The 15,440-nt window shown below is 40.3% G+C and overlaps 1 protein-coding gene across 1 annotated transcript; it reads left to right on the top strand.

The window, feature by feature from the left end:
- Positions 1-204: 204 nt before the first annotated feature.
- On the top strand, positions 205-2,146 carry LOC136548214 (receptor-like protein 7). The gene is made up of 3 exons (XM_066539820.1): positions 205-900; positions 1,284-1,575; positions 2,040-2,146. The coding sequence occupies exons 1-3, from the start codon at positions 205-207 to the stop codon at positions 2,144-2,146; spliced, it is 1,095 nt and encodes a 364-aa protein (XP_066395917.1).
- The last annotated feature ends 13,294 nt before the right edge of the window (positions 2,147-15,440 follow it).

Genomic DNA, 15,440 nt, shown 5'->3' with positions numbered 1-15,440 from the left:
AGTTTCCAGCGATAGATTTGTCAAAGTAATAACAAAAAGAAAAACGTTGAAATTTTCAACAGCGGTGATATAAATAAAGGGTGAAAATTCACAAATGAAATGACTTGGCATCGTGCCGTCCGTACATAGTGGATGTTCTATAAGATGATATAGCATGGCCACTGGCCACTGCAATTCCTCCAGTGACACCATCTATCATCGGCAATGGCTTCCATTTCCTGGCCCGTACTGCTGTTCATCCTAGTATCAGCACAAGTCTACACTACATCCGCCACCACTGGTGGTCATGACAACCTCACTGCTGCTCTTGAGTGCCTCCCTGACCAGGCCGCCTCGCTCCTCCGGCTGAAGCAATCGTTCTCCTTCGACTATGCCACCACCACCACCCTCCTGCCATGGGAAGGCGGCACCGATTGCTGCCGCTGGGAAGGCGTCGGCTGCGACACTGCGACCGGCCTTGTCAATGCTCTCAATCTCAGCAACCATGGCTTGTACAGCTACGGCATCGACCAAGCACTCTTCAACCTCACCTCCATTAGACTCCTCGACCTCAGCATGAACGACTTCGGTGGGTCGGAACTCCCAGCTGCAGGGTTTGACAGGCTCTCTTCGCTTGCTTACCTGGATCTATCAAGCTCAGGTTTCTCTGGCCAGATCCCCATCAGCGTCGCCAAAATCACAAGCCTTGTGTCCTCAGATCTTTCTAATCAGTATGTATATGAAAATGATGGCATTATGAGAAACCATTTGCTGGTCTGGGAACCCAACTTCCAGACCTTGGTGAGGAACTTGAGCAATATGAGGGAATTGTACCTCGATGGGGTCAACATATCTAGCAGCGCACAAGAGTGGAGCAGTGCACTAGCTGAACATATTCCTCGTCTCCGAGTTCTCAGCTTGGTATGATGTGGTCTCCAAGGTTCCATTGATCAATCGTTCTCGAGCCTTGGCTCCCTCGAGGTGATCAACCTTCGTCTCAACAGCATGTCTGGTGCGTTCCCTCAGTATTTTGCGGATTTTCTTAACCTAAGTATGCTCATGCTAGCTTGTTGGATCTGATCTTGATGGGTTGTTCCCTCAGAAGATATTTGAACTCAAGAAACTCACATATCTTGGCTCTCGGTGGCACTAACCTCTCCATTGCTAATCCGAGCTCCATTGGAAACCTTAGGTCCTTACAGTTTCTAGGGATTGATGCTGGAGTGATTTCAAAGGAATTTTCTTCCTCATTGAGCACTCTGGACTCTTTGGAAATGTTGGACCTCTCTCGATTTGTCTTGCAGAATGAGTCATTCTTCTCATGGATTGGTGACCTCAAGAACTTGATCTTCTTGACTCTTTCGCATGGCGACTTCTCTCGGACAACAAACTTTTGGATTGGCAATCTCACAAACTTGGAGGAATTGATCATTTTGAATTCGTTCTTCTCGGGACCAATACCAACTGAAATTGGAAATCTCAAGAATTTGATGGTACTAACACTAGACAACTGCAGCCTTTCTGGCAGCATACCGGTTTGGATTGCTGATTTGAAACAGCTATCATATGTGGACCTTAGCTATAATAACCTCAGCGGTAAGATTTTGCTAATGACTTTTCCTGAAATAAGATTTTACTAAGTAAATTACACTGTATCCTAATTTATGAATATTGAGTAGTAGTGATATACTCCCGTTTTTTTTTGTAAGGTGTGCATGCATTTAAAGATTCAAACCTCATAATTTTAATTTCAACAAGTAATTAGCTGTACAAGTTGTAAACTTTGTTATGCAAATGTAATATTATTGGATTTGTATTTGGAAACACTATCTTATGGTTATGATTTTGTTGCTAGAAACGCAATGTTATAAGATAAACTAAAGGTCAAAGAATAATATTAAAGACCGTGTCGCTATAGGTCAAAGAATAATATTAAAGACCGTGTCACGTCAAATAGTGTATCTTATCTCCTACAACTAAAAAGAACAAAAGTAAGACTATTTTTTCGTCTTACTCACGGCTTAGCGATTTACTGTTAATGTATTTTTACCTATTTATAGATTCCTATAAAAATACTTTTGCACCTTCCTATAAAAATGCAATTCTAGATTGTATTGTTAAAGGCCTTGATCCTAAGTTTGATATTACAGAGATTGCTAAGCCGTGAGTACTTCCTGCATTACTAGCATCTCAATACTTTTTTTCAAAAACATGCAAAGCTTGCACATCTTCGCTTTATTTTGTACTCTATATTTTCAGCTTGACCTTTTCTGGTGCTGACTTGACATGTCTGTTAAATTTGCGTGATATGCCATGGAATTGCTAAGATTTAATGACTGAACAATTTGGTGCTGTGAAAAGGGTGAGAAGTGCAGTGTATTTATTTCATCGCTATTGGCAGATAAATCAAAATGACGAAAGAAAGAGTGTATTTTCTTGCAAATCTATCTTTTCTATCACTAGCTGCATAAATTGGATCTATGTTTTTTTCCTTAAGCACTCTACTTCTGACACAGATTTTCTACGGTGGAATGAATGCGAAATTTGCATTGTCCAATTTATCATTTATTTTCAGTGATATTCTTTTGGGACTGAATATTGTGAGTTTTTTGAAACGCTGAAACTTCAAATTTGGTTTGACTCCTTATGCTTGCTACCATTTCCTTTCCATTTGTGGTTTGATTGGTTCTATATATAGTTGCAGTTTGTGTAGATTTGTGTACAGTAGCAATAGTAGCATCAATGCCCACACACTAGCTCTTGTTCTGTGTGCAGTGCTAGCCAATTGTTTCATAAAGGCTTCTATTACCTAATCTGTCACCATGAACTATACTCATATCTACTGGCGTTTCTCAAGTGTGTAGCAATGTGTTGCAAAACACTGAAATAGTAGTTGCACTTTAACAAAAGACTGTGTTCCTGTTGGAGTTGTTTCAAATTCACTCCAGGATATAGGCCGGGCTTCTGACGGAGCGAAGCGGAGGCCCGTCGCCGGAGCATAAGCAGTGCATCCAAAAACTTTCAACTGTGAATAATCAGCAGGCGTACTAGACCATACCTCAATGGGAGTTCTTTTATTTAGTGGAATAGAAGGTGACCTGTTTATCAAGTAACAGGCAGTATTAGCAGCTTCAGCCCAAAAATGCTTGCGCATCCTGGCATTAGACAATGGGAGTTCTTTGATGTATGTCATGGTTTGCTCTCGTCCAGATTTGTCATATGCTATGAGTCTTGTTAGTAGATATATGTCTAATCCTGGCAAAGAACATTGGAGGACAGTTCAGTGGATTTTCAGGTACCTCAGAGGCACAACAGATTCCTGTTTAAAGTTTGGAAGAACTGATAAAGGTCTTATTGGCTATGTGGATTCTGATTATGCTGCTGATCTGGACAGGCGAAGATCACTTACAGGTTATGTGTTTACTGTTGGCAGTTGTGCTGTGAGTTGGAGGGCTACTTTACAGTCAGTTGTTGCTTTGTCTACTACTGAAGCAGAATATATGGCTATTTGTGAAGCGTGCAAAGAATTAATTTGGCTGAAAGGTTTGTACGCTGAGCTTTGTGGAGTTAAATCTTGCATAAGTTTGCACTGTGACAGTCAAAGTGCAATTTACCTCACTAAAGATCAAATGTTCCATGAGAGAACTAAGCACATAGATATCAAGTATCATTTTGTGCGTGATGTGATTGAAGAAGGTAAGCTGAAGGTATGCAAGATTAGTACTCATGATAATCCTGCTGATATGATGACAAAGCATGTTTCTGTTGCTAAGTTTGAGCTGTGCTCAAGCTTAGTTGGTTTAATTAGATAGTCCAAGAGACTATTGTTGGCACCAGTGGTTTTCTATCTTTGTTATGTTCAGGATGAAGGGTTGATTTATGATACAAGATGAATTTGTCTCAAGGTGAAGTTTGTTGTTGTTCCAAATTCACTCCAGGATATAGGCCGGGCTTCTGACGGAGCGAAGCGGAGGCCCGTCGCCGGAGGCTTGGGCCGGTATATACACCCTTGCTAGGGTTTCGTGGAGACTTGATTCTCTTGTAAGCCGCCATAGGCGTGTAACCCAAAACTCTTGAGATAGTGAGATTGTTGCTGGCTGGTGCCCGTGGTTTTTCCCCTTCACATCGGAGGGGTTTTCCACGTTAAATCGTGTGTCTCCTCTGTGACTTGATTCTTTACTTCATATTCCTATACGTCGTTCATAACAGTTCCTATCTCTATTTTTTTTGTTGGTCATATCTCTGAAATAGGTAGGATGATAGTTAATTTGATTAATACAAAAGTTTATTAAATAATACGTTCAATTACCTTTGCCTTTAGAGAAAAGCTACCTGGTCACACATTCGTTATTTTACTGATAAACAATACAAAATAAATGATATTTCATTTCAGTGGCATAGACTACGCTCGAGCATTGCCGAGAAATAGACAGATGCAGTGATGCACTATCCTGAAACCAAACTTGCATTCTTATCAGGAGGTCAGATTCATAGCTGCCTTTTCTGAAATAGCAAGTACACTGCACAACAATGTTGAACATATACAGGTCGTCCACTCCAATCCGTTGGTTTTTTTGCCGTTGCTAGCCGAATCTTTGCTCGACGCTGGTTGCCATTTTGCATGTCTGTTCCTATTTTGAAGATGTATGTGTCAAAGCACTTACATATAATTTACAAAGCACTGAAATAGTAGTTGCATTCTAACATGTCTCTGTTTTCTTTGTGTAGCATATCTTTGAAACAGGTAGGAGGGCGTCTAATTTAATTCACACAGAAGTTTTAAATAATAAGCTCGGTAAGCTTTTCTCTGTAGAATAAGCAGCTAAACACATAAGCCAGGGAATTGTATGCAAACCGCCACATAAAATGCTTCGTTCTGTCTGGGTGAAGAATTTTCCAAAGTTTACCCCACAAGCCATTCCTCTCCACTGAGTTGCTACAGTTCGCACCACCCTGGATGCTTTGCCGCCGCTCCTTTGCAGAGAAAACACAATAAGCCGATTTGACTGAGAAAATACCTTTTTGGTCGAAATGCCAGGCAACCACATCCTCCATCTCTGTATGTACAGGTAGCGCTAATATAAGCCAAGCATCTTCTTCACAGAAAGTGTCCTAAGAATTTCTTACGGTTTTGACAATTTGTTTGGTTATTTTCCTTCCTCCTATTATGATCACGCCGTGATCAAATGATGCAATCTTAAATATGCATGCCAGAGCGATCATTAAGCAATGCAAATACAGGTGGGGAAACTCTCCCCCCCGGTGAACTTGTCAAAAAAAAAGTTTGGTTACTGTCTGTTGTCAGATAAGGACTGATGAGCATCCCTGCAGCCACCTTTTTAAAGTGCCTAATAAAACTCTATAAGGAATCCCCGACGGTAATAACAACCATGCCACTGCAAATCTTTTCATCAGTTTTTAGTGGTTCAGAGGAATTCTGTAATTTGCATTTCAGCCAACTTGTGCCTAAGGTATAATAGTTTTCTTAGTTTGGTTAGAAATAATCTAAAACATGCCACAGCAACTCTTTTTATCAGTTTTCAATGGTTTCAAGGGGCGAGCCATCTACTGATCTTTGCTGCCCCCTAATCCAAAGGTTCTAGCTTGGTCTTGCCAAGCTTGGCACTCTGTTCTTCCTCCATGTGCACACCACTTTTTTTCTTCAAAAGTCAAAGCACTTCCTGAATACATTTCTAAGTAGTAAAACATGAACCCAAATATTCAGATATAGCCACAATACTAAATTATGCTTCAGATGGGTTGCTTTTGTTTTCGCTACTAGCTTACTCACTATTTGACAGTTTACCGCTTTTTCTAACTTATATTGTTTGAAATATTTCAGTGTTGGTTTTGTAAGCTACAATATGTGGAATTTCAGTGTTGGATTTGTAAAGCAGTTCAATATTTCAAACATCTTCAATTATGATTTCTTTACAACCTGCAAGTAGTTAGCAGTTACTCTTCAGATAACCAACTGAATGAAGTTCAATTCTGCTCTGGATTTGTTGCCCTGCTGCCTGATAGCTCTGTAAGATAGATGGAATGAAGTATGGTATCTCAATTCCTTACATGATCTACTATGCTTCAACTGCTTGGACTTGAAGGCCAAATATGCCATAAATCGAATATGTGTTTTCCTTCTAATGTCCCATCATTTGAGTTCCAAAAAAAATACACTCCTTGTATGTATATATGGTCTATCTGGATGTATGGATTTTGATATACGGCAGTTCATTTTAAAGCACCGAGACATTCGAATGATGCATGCATATATCTCTTTACTAATAATATATATAATTTGATTTGTTTCATTAGTCACAGTAATTTTATGTTTCAAATTCCCAATAGCATGAAGCTAGAAACTAACCATTTATGGTCTTTTCTTTGATTCTTTATTTCCCCTACAGCCACCTAGCTTGCACTGCTATTCACTATTCTCAAAACCATGAGTTTTGTCGACTTTTCCCACTTTTCTTATGTGCCAATGTGGGATCAACCGAATTAGCACCTGCATAATTACAAACATAAATTACTTGAATAAAACCAACGAAATAAGTTAGCGATAATAATGAACAATAGTGCTAAACAACACCATACCGGTGGTCGTGGGATGGCACAATCGTAGTGGCGTTGGTTCCACGCATTCAGTAGGATAGCTCCTTTGTATTTCTCATTGTTGCACCAGGGTCATTAGTTTGTGAGCACGAAAAAAATAGATATCGGAGATTTCTTTCTGCCAATATAAAACATTATCTTAACTGCATCACGGAAAGGTCTATAAAGTAGAGTTTGTGAGCCTGCGACGCCGCGCACTCCGTGACTGTGTTAAATTCATAAACTTTGCTTTTGGATTAAATGTCACTTTAACGTTGGTATTTAATTTTTATAGTATTGTTATCTTATCGTGTGATCCATGTGTTTTTAGTATAAAATGTTAGATATCCCGTAGCAACGCACGGGCACGCTACCTAGTACTGTAATAAAATAGAGAGAGTGTTATTTTTCCATCTTGGTTCAACATGTCTTGTAAGGTCTAGTTTGTCTCTTTATCCTGTGAAATTAAAATACTAATGCTTTCAATTAGGACACGTCATTTCTGCTTTTCGTCTAGGTGGTTCCCAAAGGACCGAACAAATAACCAGATAGAGTGAACGAGAGCTTCAAAATTTTCTTTGCCGAGCATATAGATTTGTCTTCCAATTCTTGCCTAACTAAAATCATGGTAAGCCAAAATATAGGTTTGCCAAAGTTAGGGAAAAAAACATAGGTAGGCAATTTGTTGAATGTCATAACAATGGTAGAAATCACTTTTTTCTCTCATGCAATTTAAGAAGTTTCTAGAAACTTGCTAAAACTTTGGCCATAAACATTGGAATGCTGATTCTTTGGCAATAAACCAATTGATGACTAAATTTTTTGGCATGCCATGTAATTTTAGTTAGGCAAAAATTGAAAGCCAGCTAAGCAGGCCCATCATGCCCCAATGATTCTTGATGTTATTTATAATAGTATATTCCTACAACGGACCATAACATTACTGCTTTAGTACTTCATTACTAGTTTATTACATTATTGGTTGTTTCACAAAATAAAGTAACAATCCAATATTAGGGGGGTTCTCAATAATTTCCAAAAGATTAAGGTCTTATTTGGATCTCATGGTCTATAGTTTAGTTGGCTAAATAATGTTAAGGGCTAAACTTTAGACCACTTTAGCTCATTTGTGTGGTCTAATGAACTAATTAATGGTATTTTATAAGGTTGACTAAAGTTTAGACATCACTTTAGATCACTCATTTGGAGCCTCAAGAGCTAAAATGGTATAAAGTTTAGTGGCTAAACTTTAGACTATGGGATCCAAATAGAGCCGCATAACATGCACTTTTTTAATCGGTTCAGAAAACATAACTAACTACTGAAAGGTAACTGCTGCTTTACTTTCTGCAGGGGAAATACCAACACAACTATTTGCTCTTCCTGAGCTGAGAAGATTGGCTCTTAGAAACAACCAGCTATGTGGCTCCATACAGGAGTTCCGATGCATCATCTTCAGGCTTGACATTTCTTGATTTGAAAGAAAATCAATTAAGCGGGCAGCACATCCCAAGGTCATTTTCACAACTCCAAAGTTTGTATATTCTCGATCTTAGCATGAACGACTTTTCAGGCTTGCTAGAGCTTAATACACTTTGGAGATTAAGAAAACTCAATTTCCTTTCTCTCTCAAATAATAAGCTATCTGTTGTAGATGGAGAAGTTAACAACTCTTTACCTCCTATTCTCCCTAAAATAGACAGCCTATACCTCTCATCTTGCAAGCTAAGGAAAGTTCCAAGATCCTTGATGCATCTTAACCATATCCAAATTTTAGACCTTTCGAGCAACCAGATTCAAGGGACAGTACCTGAGTGGTTGTGGAAGAAATGGAGCCATAGCCTCACCTATATGAATCTTTCTCACAACAATTTTTCAAGTATGGAACTCTCTTCATATTTTCTCCCGAACATGCAGTTGCAAACTCTTGACCTTAGCTACAATAATCTTCATGGCAAAGTTCCTGTCCCAGGCCACCCAACATATCGACAACTTCTCGATTACTCAAATAACATTTTCTCATCAACCCCGGAAAACTTTTCTTGGTATCTTAGCCAAACTGCATATATTAGTTTTGCAAGAAACAACATAAGTGGACAGCTCCCGGACACCATTTGCAGAGCAAGGATGCTTGAAGTTCTTGACTTGTCATACAACAATTTTAGTGGACTGATACCGCCCTGTCTTATAGAAGATGGCCACTTGAGGATTAAACACTAATGAACACTACAAAACCACTGTTCCTAGATAATGGAGAACAGATTTAGGGAGCACTGTCTTTTGTTACAAAAAATCGTCGCACTCTTCAGACAATTGATTTGCATGGAAATAAAATTGAAGGACCACTTCCAAGGTTACTCTCAAACTGCAGCGAACTGGAGGTTATTGATTTTGGAAACAATCACATAGCTGACACATTCCCTTCTTGGCTGGGAAAGCTTTCCAATCTTCGTGTCATAATTTTGAGATCCAACCAATTCTATGGAGCCATATGTGACGTCTACAAGAAGATAGATCTGAAGAATTTTTCACAAGTTTACAGATCATTGATCTTGCCTCAAACAACTTCTCAGGGTTTCTGTGCCCAAAATGGTTTCCAACGGGGTAGCGGTCCGGAAGGAAGTTTTTGAATGTCCTCTTCTTTGTGAGGGAATGTTCGATAAATTTAGATAAGGTGCCGTTATCCCTGGGGGAGTGATTGCGGATAGGTTCCTATGGCTCTTCCTAAGCTGGGACGGATTGATGGCAATGATGACCAAACAAAATACAAAAAAAAAATTGTCAGGGGTGAACATCTGTCTAGGGGATCCTACCAAAATATTGTTATAATCACCTACAAAGTGATGTTCATATGACATTTGAAAAGATATGGACCACCTTAATGGTGATAGACTTTTCAAATAACTATTTCCATGATAGAATTCTTGACAAGATAGGAAAGCTTGTTTCACTCCATGAACTTAGCTTGTCACATAATGCTTTTAATGGAAAAATCCCTGCACAAATTGGAGGGATGACGGAACTGGAATCACTAGACTTATCTTCTAATCAGCTTTCTGGTGAGATTCCACACGAATTGACAAATCGCACCTTTCTTGGCACCTTAGACTTGAGCAACAACAAATTGCTTGGCAGAATACCAGAATCACACCAATTTGGAACGTTCCCGAGCAGTTCATTCGAAGGTAATGCAGGATTTTGTGGTGCACCTCTGCCTAAACAATGCAAAAGCTCAGACGCTCAAAGTGAACCAAATGGGAGTAACTCATCGAGGCAAATCGATTTTATTTTATATCTATTTTCTGGTGCAGGCTTTGGCATCGGATTTGCTACAGCTATCCTGATAAAATGGGTTCATATTGGCAAGTGGTGTAAAATTGAAGGCATTTTGTTGTGGCCCATATGGCCATGGGCTAGGACAGGCCACGGCGGGCGGCAAGAACTAGACCAGGCTAACCCATGAGCTAACTCTGGCTTCGGTTCACTCTCGCAGAGTAGCTCGTGACCTCTCGCACCCAAGGGCCAAGGGCAGTGCCTGCGCTCGAGCGGTTCAGATTCACCGGTGACTTATCCCATGCCTGATGCCCTCCATTCCACATCCAACGGCTGACAGTAGAAAGCAACTTTTCCACCACAATAACAAAGCCCAGCACCGGCGATTCTGGCCCAATATGGCCGCACGTGGTTGGCTGCCCTCGCCCATGCGTGGAATTTTTTTTGGCAGAATTTTTTTTTGACGGAAATGAAAGATTTTTTTAATCGTTTCATTGAAAATCCGAAACTAGATGCTTTGCTCCCCTACAAGTTTATGTCTTATAAATTTCTGAACTTACGTACGTGTCCAATACCTGACATAGAAAAAAAAACTTTGGGTGCGTACATGATATTTTACATGGCCATTTTACGTGTTCAATATATATGACAGCTTATATTTTATTAGAAGAACCTCTCAATTATGTAACATAGTTTTAATCGAGTCAGCATAACACACATACTCAATTATGTAACATGTTAATAACATGTATATTTTAGATCGTCGGCGTTCATGTTCGATTATGTAACATGTTAGCGTGTAATATGTTTTAGATCGTCGACGTTCATGATTCAGTTAACGTGTTAATTAGATGTTTATTTTTTTTATGTATATAGCATATTTTTTTAAACTGAGTATGTGAATTAAAAATAGATGTTTGAATTTGCATTCAAGATATACTTCCTCCTGTCTTGTAATATAGTGCATTCTAGGAATTTTAAGACATATTAAGAGAGAACATAAAAGACGCATGTACCCTCAATTTATTTCCTAATCAGACGCTATCATCAACATGATTAATGGTGATTGGTTGATAAATAAAAAGTATTTAATGCAAAATTGGTGTTTGTCCTCTAGAATGCATTATATTTGAGGATAAATTTTGAATGCTAGAATACACTATATTACCGGACGGATGGAGTATGCTTTATCAGTTATTTTAGTAGGATGATATATTTATGCACAGTCACAGAATGGAAAAGGAAAGGCAAGAACAAGAAAAGGTGCGGCAAACAAGGCGCTGATTAGGAGGATTTGACAATATCTCTTTTTCTTTTCATAGATTAATTAATATAATTAATTCAAAAAATCTATAAAAAATCAACAGATTAATTTATTTGAGGTACTACCTCCTAGTAAGTAAAGAGAGTACCATAGTATTGCTCATTAAAAATACTTAGTAAAATGTCCGTTTAATTCTGCTATGAAAATACTTAGTAAAACTATATGTTATTTCTCTGTTTCATATATAATAATCCCAAGTTGGGTTATATTTAGGCTAGAACCACAGCTGGGCTTTGCTATTTGGGGTGAAAAAGTTGCTTCTTCTATCAGCCATTGGATGTAAAATGGAGGGCATCGGGTATGGAGTAAGTCACCGGTGACTTGCCTTCAGTAAGTTAGAGAATCTGAACCGGCGCTCGAGACCGTCCGTGTGATAGATGGGCAGGCCATTCCTCTATGTGGCAGTGTGGGTGTGGCTAACTAATAAATAAGTCTGGTGGATTGTAATATGGCTACAAAAGTTAGCGCGATGTGTGTGGCTGGCTCTGTGGCTCAACATGGTTCACACGGTGGATCAAGTGGCCTGGCTGTTTTTGTTCGCATGGGCTAATACTGTTGGAATCGGTGACCACTGAGTTCTTGATTTTGGAGTTGGCTTACAGCCGGCTCGGCTCGTTATGAGCCTGCGCTCCCATAGGCCACAGGTTCACTGAAGCTGACAACATATAAAGTCCATGGACCGTACTCAACTCAAAAGACTCCTGATAGGTGGGGTTCTCCCGCCTTATATGTTGTGCTCCCCCACCATCGATATACGATGTGGGACTAAACCCCAACAATCTCCCCCTTAGTTACATATCGGGGTGCCCCCGCCATACGTGACGCTCGAGATTTTTTTTGTTGGGTTTAGCTTTTCTGACCATGGGCTCCGATACCAATTGTGCTGGCTTGCTCGTTACCACGAGCCTTCGCTCCCACAGGTCACAGGTCCACCTAGAGCTGACAACATATAAGGTATTTGGGTTTTACTCAACCCAAAAGACTAACTTGATAGGTGGAGGTTCTCACGCCTTATATGTTGTGCTCCTCCACCATCACTACACAATATGGGACAACCCCAACAAATACAAGTCAAATCAAGCATGCGATAAATGTTAAACGTGTTGATAACATCATTCTTCAAACCAAACACACCCTTAGTTAATCTTGCAAGAGAGAAAATAGCTCTTGTAAATAGTGCTGCTATAGTTGCAAGTGCAGGAGAAGGTGGAGCCACAAGAAGTTGTAAGCGCTCCATTTAAGAATGTAATATTTTCTCGTGGAGTATTTCTATTCTATTTTACACCGTTATATGTTTGTTACAATCACAACTACAAAACAAGACTCATATTGTATATATTTTGAAATAGTAGTTTTATGTAATACTGAAATGTTATTTTTATGTACATTAGCTACTTCATTGATAAGTTGTCTATACCTAGTATTAAAGAGCTCAAATTTTATCCTATTATTTTTCGTCCATCTTCTCCCTAACTAACTCTATGAATGTGAAAATTGTCTGTCGGTGTTTGATGACCGGCAACCCATCACGGGGGTACCCAGGATGGTGTTTGAAGGGCTTTGACGTACGCAAAACTCAATGGTAAACACAAAGAGACAAACGATTTATACTAGTTCGGGTCCTCTTGTCGAGTAATAGCCTTTACGTCCCGTCGACGTGTAGCCTTTTGCGTTGGATTAATTGTATGATTGTTAGGGTTATAAGCGGGTGCACTGTACCTCTCTTTATATAGGGGAGAGGGTAAAAGCACGTATATAGTACTAGTCGGTTACAATAGAAGAGTCCTAGTCCTTTTACAGAATCTAGCTTTCATAGTAAGCCAACTAAGTCGATCTAGAATAGCTTGAAGTCCACATCACCTTATCTTGCGTCCTTCAACAAATTGCGGGCCATCCCAGGGCCCATCCAAGTAGTACCCCCATGGGGAACCTCTAGGACCCTAGTCCATCAAGCCCCCGAGCGTGTCATGACTAAACTCGGAAGCCTTCTTGTTCCTCCTGATTTTGCCGGGTAGAAACAAGCGTAGTCCAAGTGCTTTCGTGAGTGAAATCATGAGGTACTCCGTAAAGCCTCCGGGTGACGTGCACTTTTCAGAAAAGTACACTCACTGAGTGTAGCCTCCGAGCCTCTTACTGTTTGCAAAACAAAGAGTTAAAGGGTTTAAAAGAAAAAACATCCATAGAGGATATGTACCTTGCAGCCCCCGAGCCTGTGTCCGAGTACTTGTACTCGAGATAAGGATCTAAAAAGAATATACTCGAGGATCAGAGTGTCAGCAAAAATTATTGTCCTATCTGCTTGTACAGAAGCAGGTAAGACATGTCAAAGTCACATGCAAAGCTTTAGTACAGTTGGTCCAAAGATGCTCAGGATATTTGTGGGAATATACCATCAAAGGTGCTACCGGGTGTATTGTGACTTCACATGTGCTAGGAAAAGGCCATCTATACACTGAGAAGGTGTAGTGGGATGTATTGTACCCTTGTAGTATAACACATGAACCTATGTAGGAGTCAGTAGCTTGTCCATGTATTCCGCGTGAACCTAGTCCATAGACAACACCAAGACACCTATAAAAACCCTCCTGGAGAGCACTTGAACCTCAGTTGTTGAAGAAGCAAAGTAGCTCAGAGTTTTAAAGCTTGCAAATATGGTGGTGAGCGAAGTAGACCAGCCCCCGGGAGTACTCGGTTGGTATAACCAATAGTCATAGTGACTAGAAGAATTCTTGTGAGAGGGTTTAGAGATAGGCTAAACCCATAGTTGTGCACAGTAGAGGAGTCTAGAACTGCAACTAGAAGAAGTCTTATGATGGCTGGTAGGGTGGCACGTCCAGCAGTCCCCTGTCAGTTCTTCTAGGGTGCCTGTCAACGTTTGTCCATGAAGGGTTGTACCCGGACCCGAATGTGTATAGATGGCGTTGGCTAGGTGGCAAGATGTGCAAATAGCTCATCCTATATACTAGCCTGTAGGCTTCCTCTTACAGTAGCATGCTCCCAAGGGTAGTCAGCCAACAAATGTTCGTAGCCAGACAGTCTACCCAAGGTTCTAGGTTCGGACACACTGCACTTCTGTTATCTACCCAGATGCATTACTCTTCTCCTCTTGGATCCAGATGCATCGGGTATGAAAGCACCTACTAAGAAGCACTTAGAGTATGAGTACTCTGTTTTATCTGAGTAGGTGTTATCTTTGTTATTGACTAAAAAAATCTTGTATCCAATATTTGTAGTTCTCTAAATAAATAGTTGCTCATTATTCTAAGTGGTCTTGAATCTTGTAAAGTATGCAAATTTTTATCCATTGAACTATTGTTGAATAAAAAATCTTCATCCAACTACTATGCTTTTTAATATGTACTGTCAAGCGATTATCTGAATACTGCATCAATCATCTGGGTACTTCACGATGTGGCCATGTAGATAACGGTCATAGCATGGCCAGTACCCGAAAAGAAAAAAATCCAAAGGATAAGTCTGAACACATTGTGACACGTTGGAAATCCTACAAAGGCGTGTAACCATCGTATCAACCGTGCAGCCGCATTAAAATGGAAGGGAAACCGAAACTCCATGCCCGTTGGCGTGATTATCAGGCCACATCACGGTAAAAACCCTATAAAAATGGAACCATTCCTGTGCATCATCTTCCTCTGCTCCATTTGCATTCTGCCTAAGCCCTTGAGCCACTATGAGCGTTGCCAATCTCGCATCTTGAAACCCTAGATCTATAAAAAAAGCTTTGCTTGCTGGGTAAGGGCAAGAACCCGAGCACTGCCGCCAAGAAGACTGCCGAGAAGAGGGCGCTGGAGCTGCCAGAGATGGCCACCATCGCCCAGATCTGACCGGTGCCAAGCATGAAGCCGAAGCACCTCCAGAAACTCCACGAGCAGGGCTATTTGCCAGATCAGAAGCTTGGTGAATGGAAAGCACCTGGTGAGCACTGTATTCCCAATCTTGAGCCAGGGGAGATTGTGCTTTTTGTGCCGTTCATCTAACATAGGTTAGGGTTGCCAGCTTGTCCCTTTTTGCATGGGTTTTTGCATTATTATGGCATAACCCTGAATCATCTGAACCCTAACTCCATTCTACATCTTTCCATTTTTGTTCATCTTTGCAAAACTTTCCTTGGCATCCCCCCATCTATCACTCTGTTTTGCTACTTTTTCAAACTGAAACCACACCCGGACGCCACAAGTCCAAGTGTTTTAGGGAGTGCTGGTATTCAATTTCACATGGGGAGGAAGAACGAGTATATCCACTATACCTT

The sequence above is a fragment of the Miscanthus floridulus genome, chromosome 4 (genome assembly GCF_019320115.1).
Source record: "Miscanthus floridulus cultivar M001 chromosome 4, ASM1932011v1, whole genome shotgun sequence".
NCBI classification, from domain to species: domain Eukaryota; kingdom Viridiplantae; phylum Streptophyta; class Magnoliopsida; order Poales; family Poaceae; genus Miscanthus; species Miscanthus floridulus.
The sequence above is the reverse complement of the archived record's forward strand: the minus strand, read 5'-3'. Positions and strand labels throughout refer to the sequence as shown.

Coding starts and splice junctions, on each gene's coding strand:
- LOC136548214 (XM_066539820.1), top strand. CDS start 205: ATGGCTTCCATTTCCTGGCCCGTACTGCTGTTCATCCTAGTATCAGCA. Junction 901..1,283: donor GTCTCCGAGTTCTCAGCTTG/GTATGATGTGGT, acceptor TTTGTCTTGCAG/AATGAGTCATTCTTCTCATG. Junction 1,576..2,039: donor TAGCTATAATAACCTCAGCG/GTAAGATTTTGC, acceptor ACCTATTTATAG/ATTCCTATAAAAATACTTTT.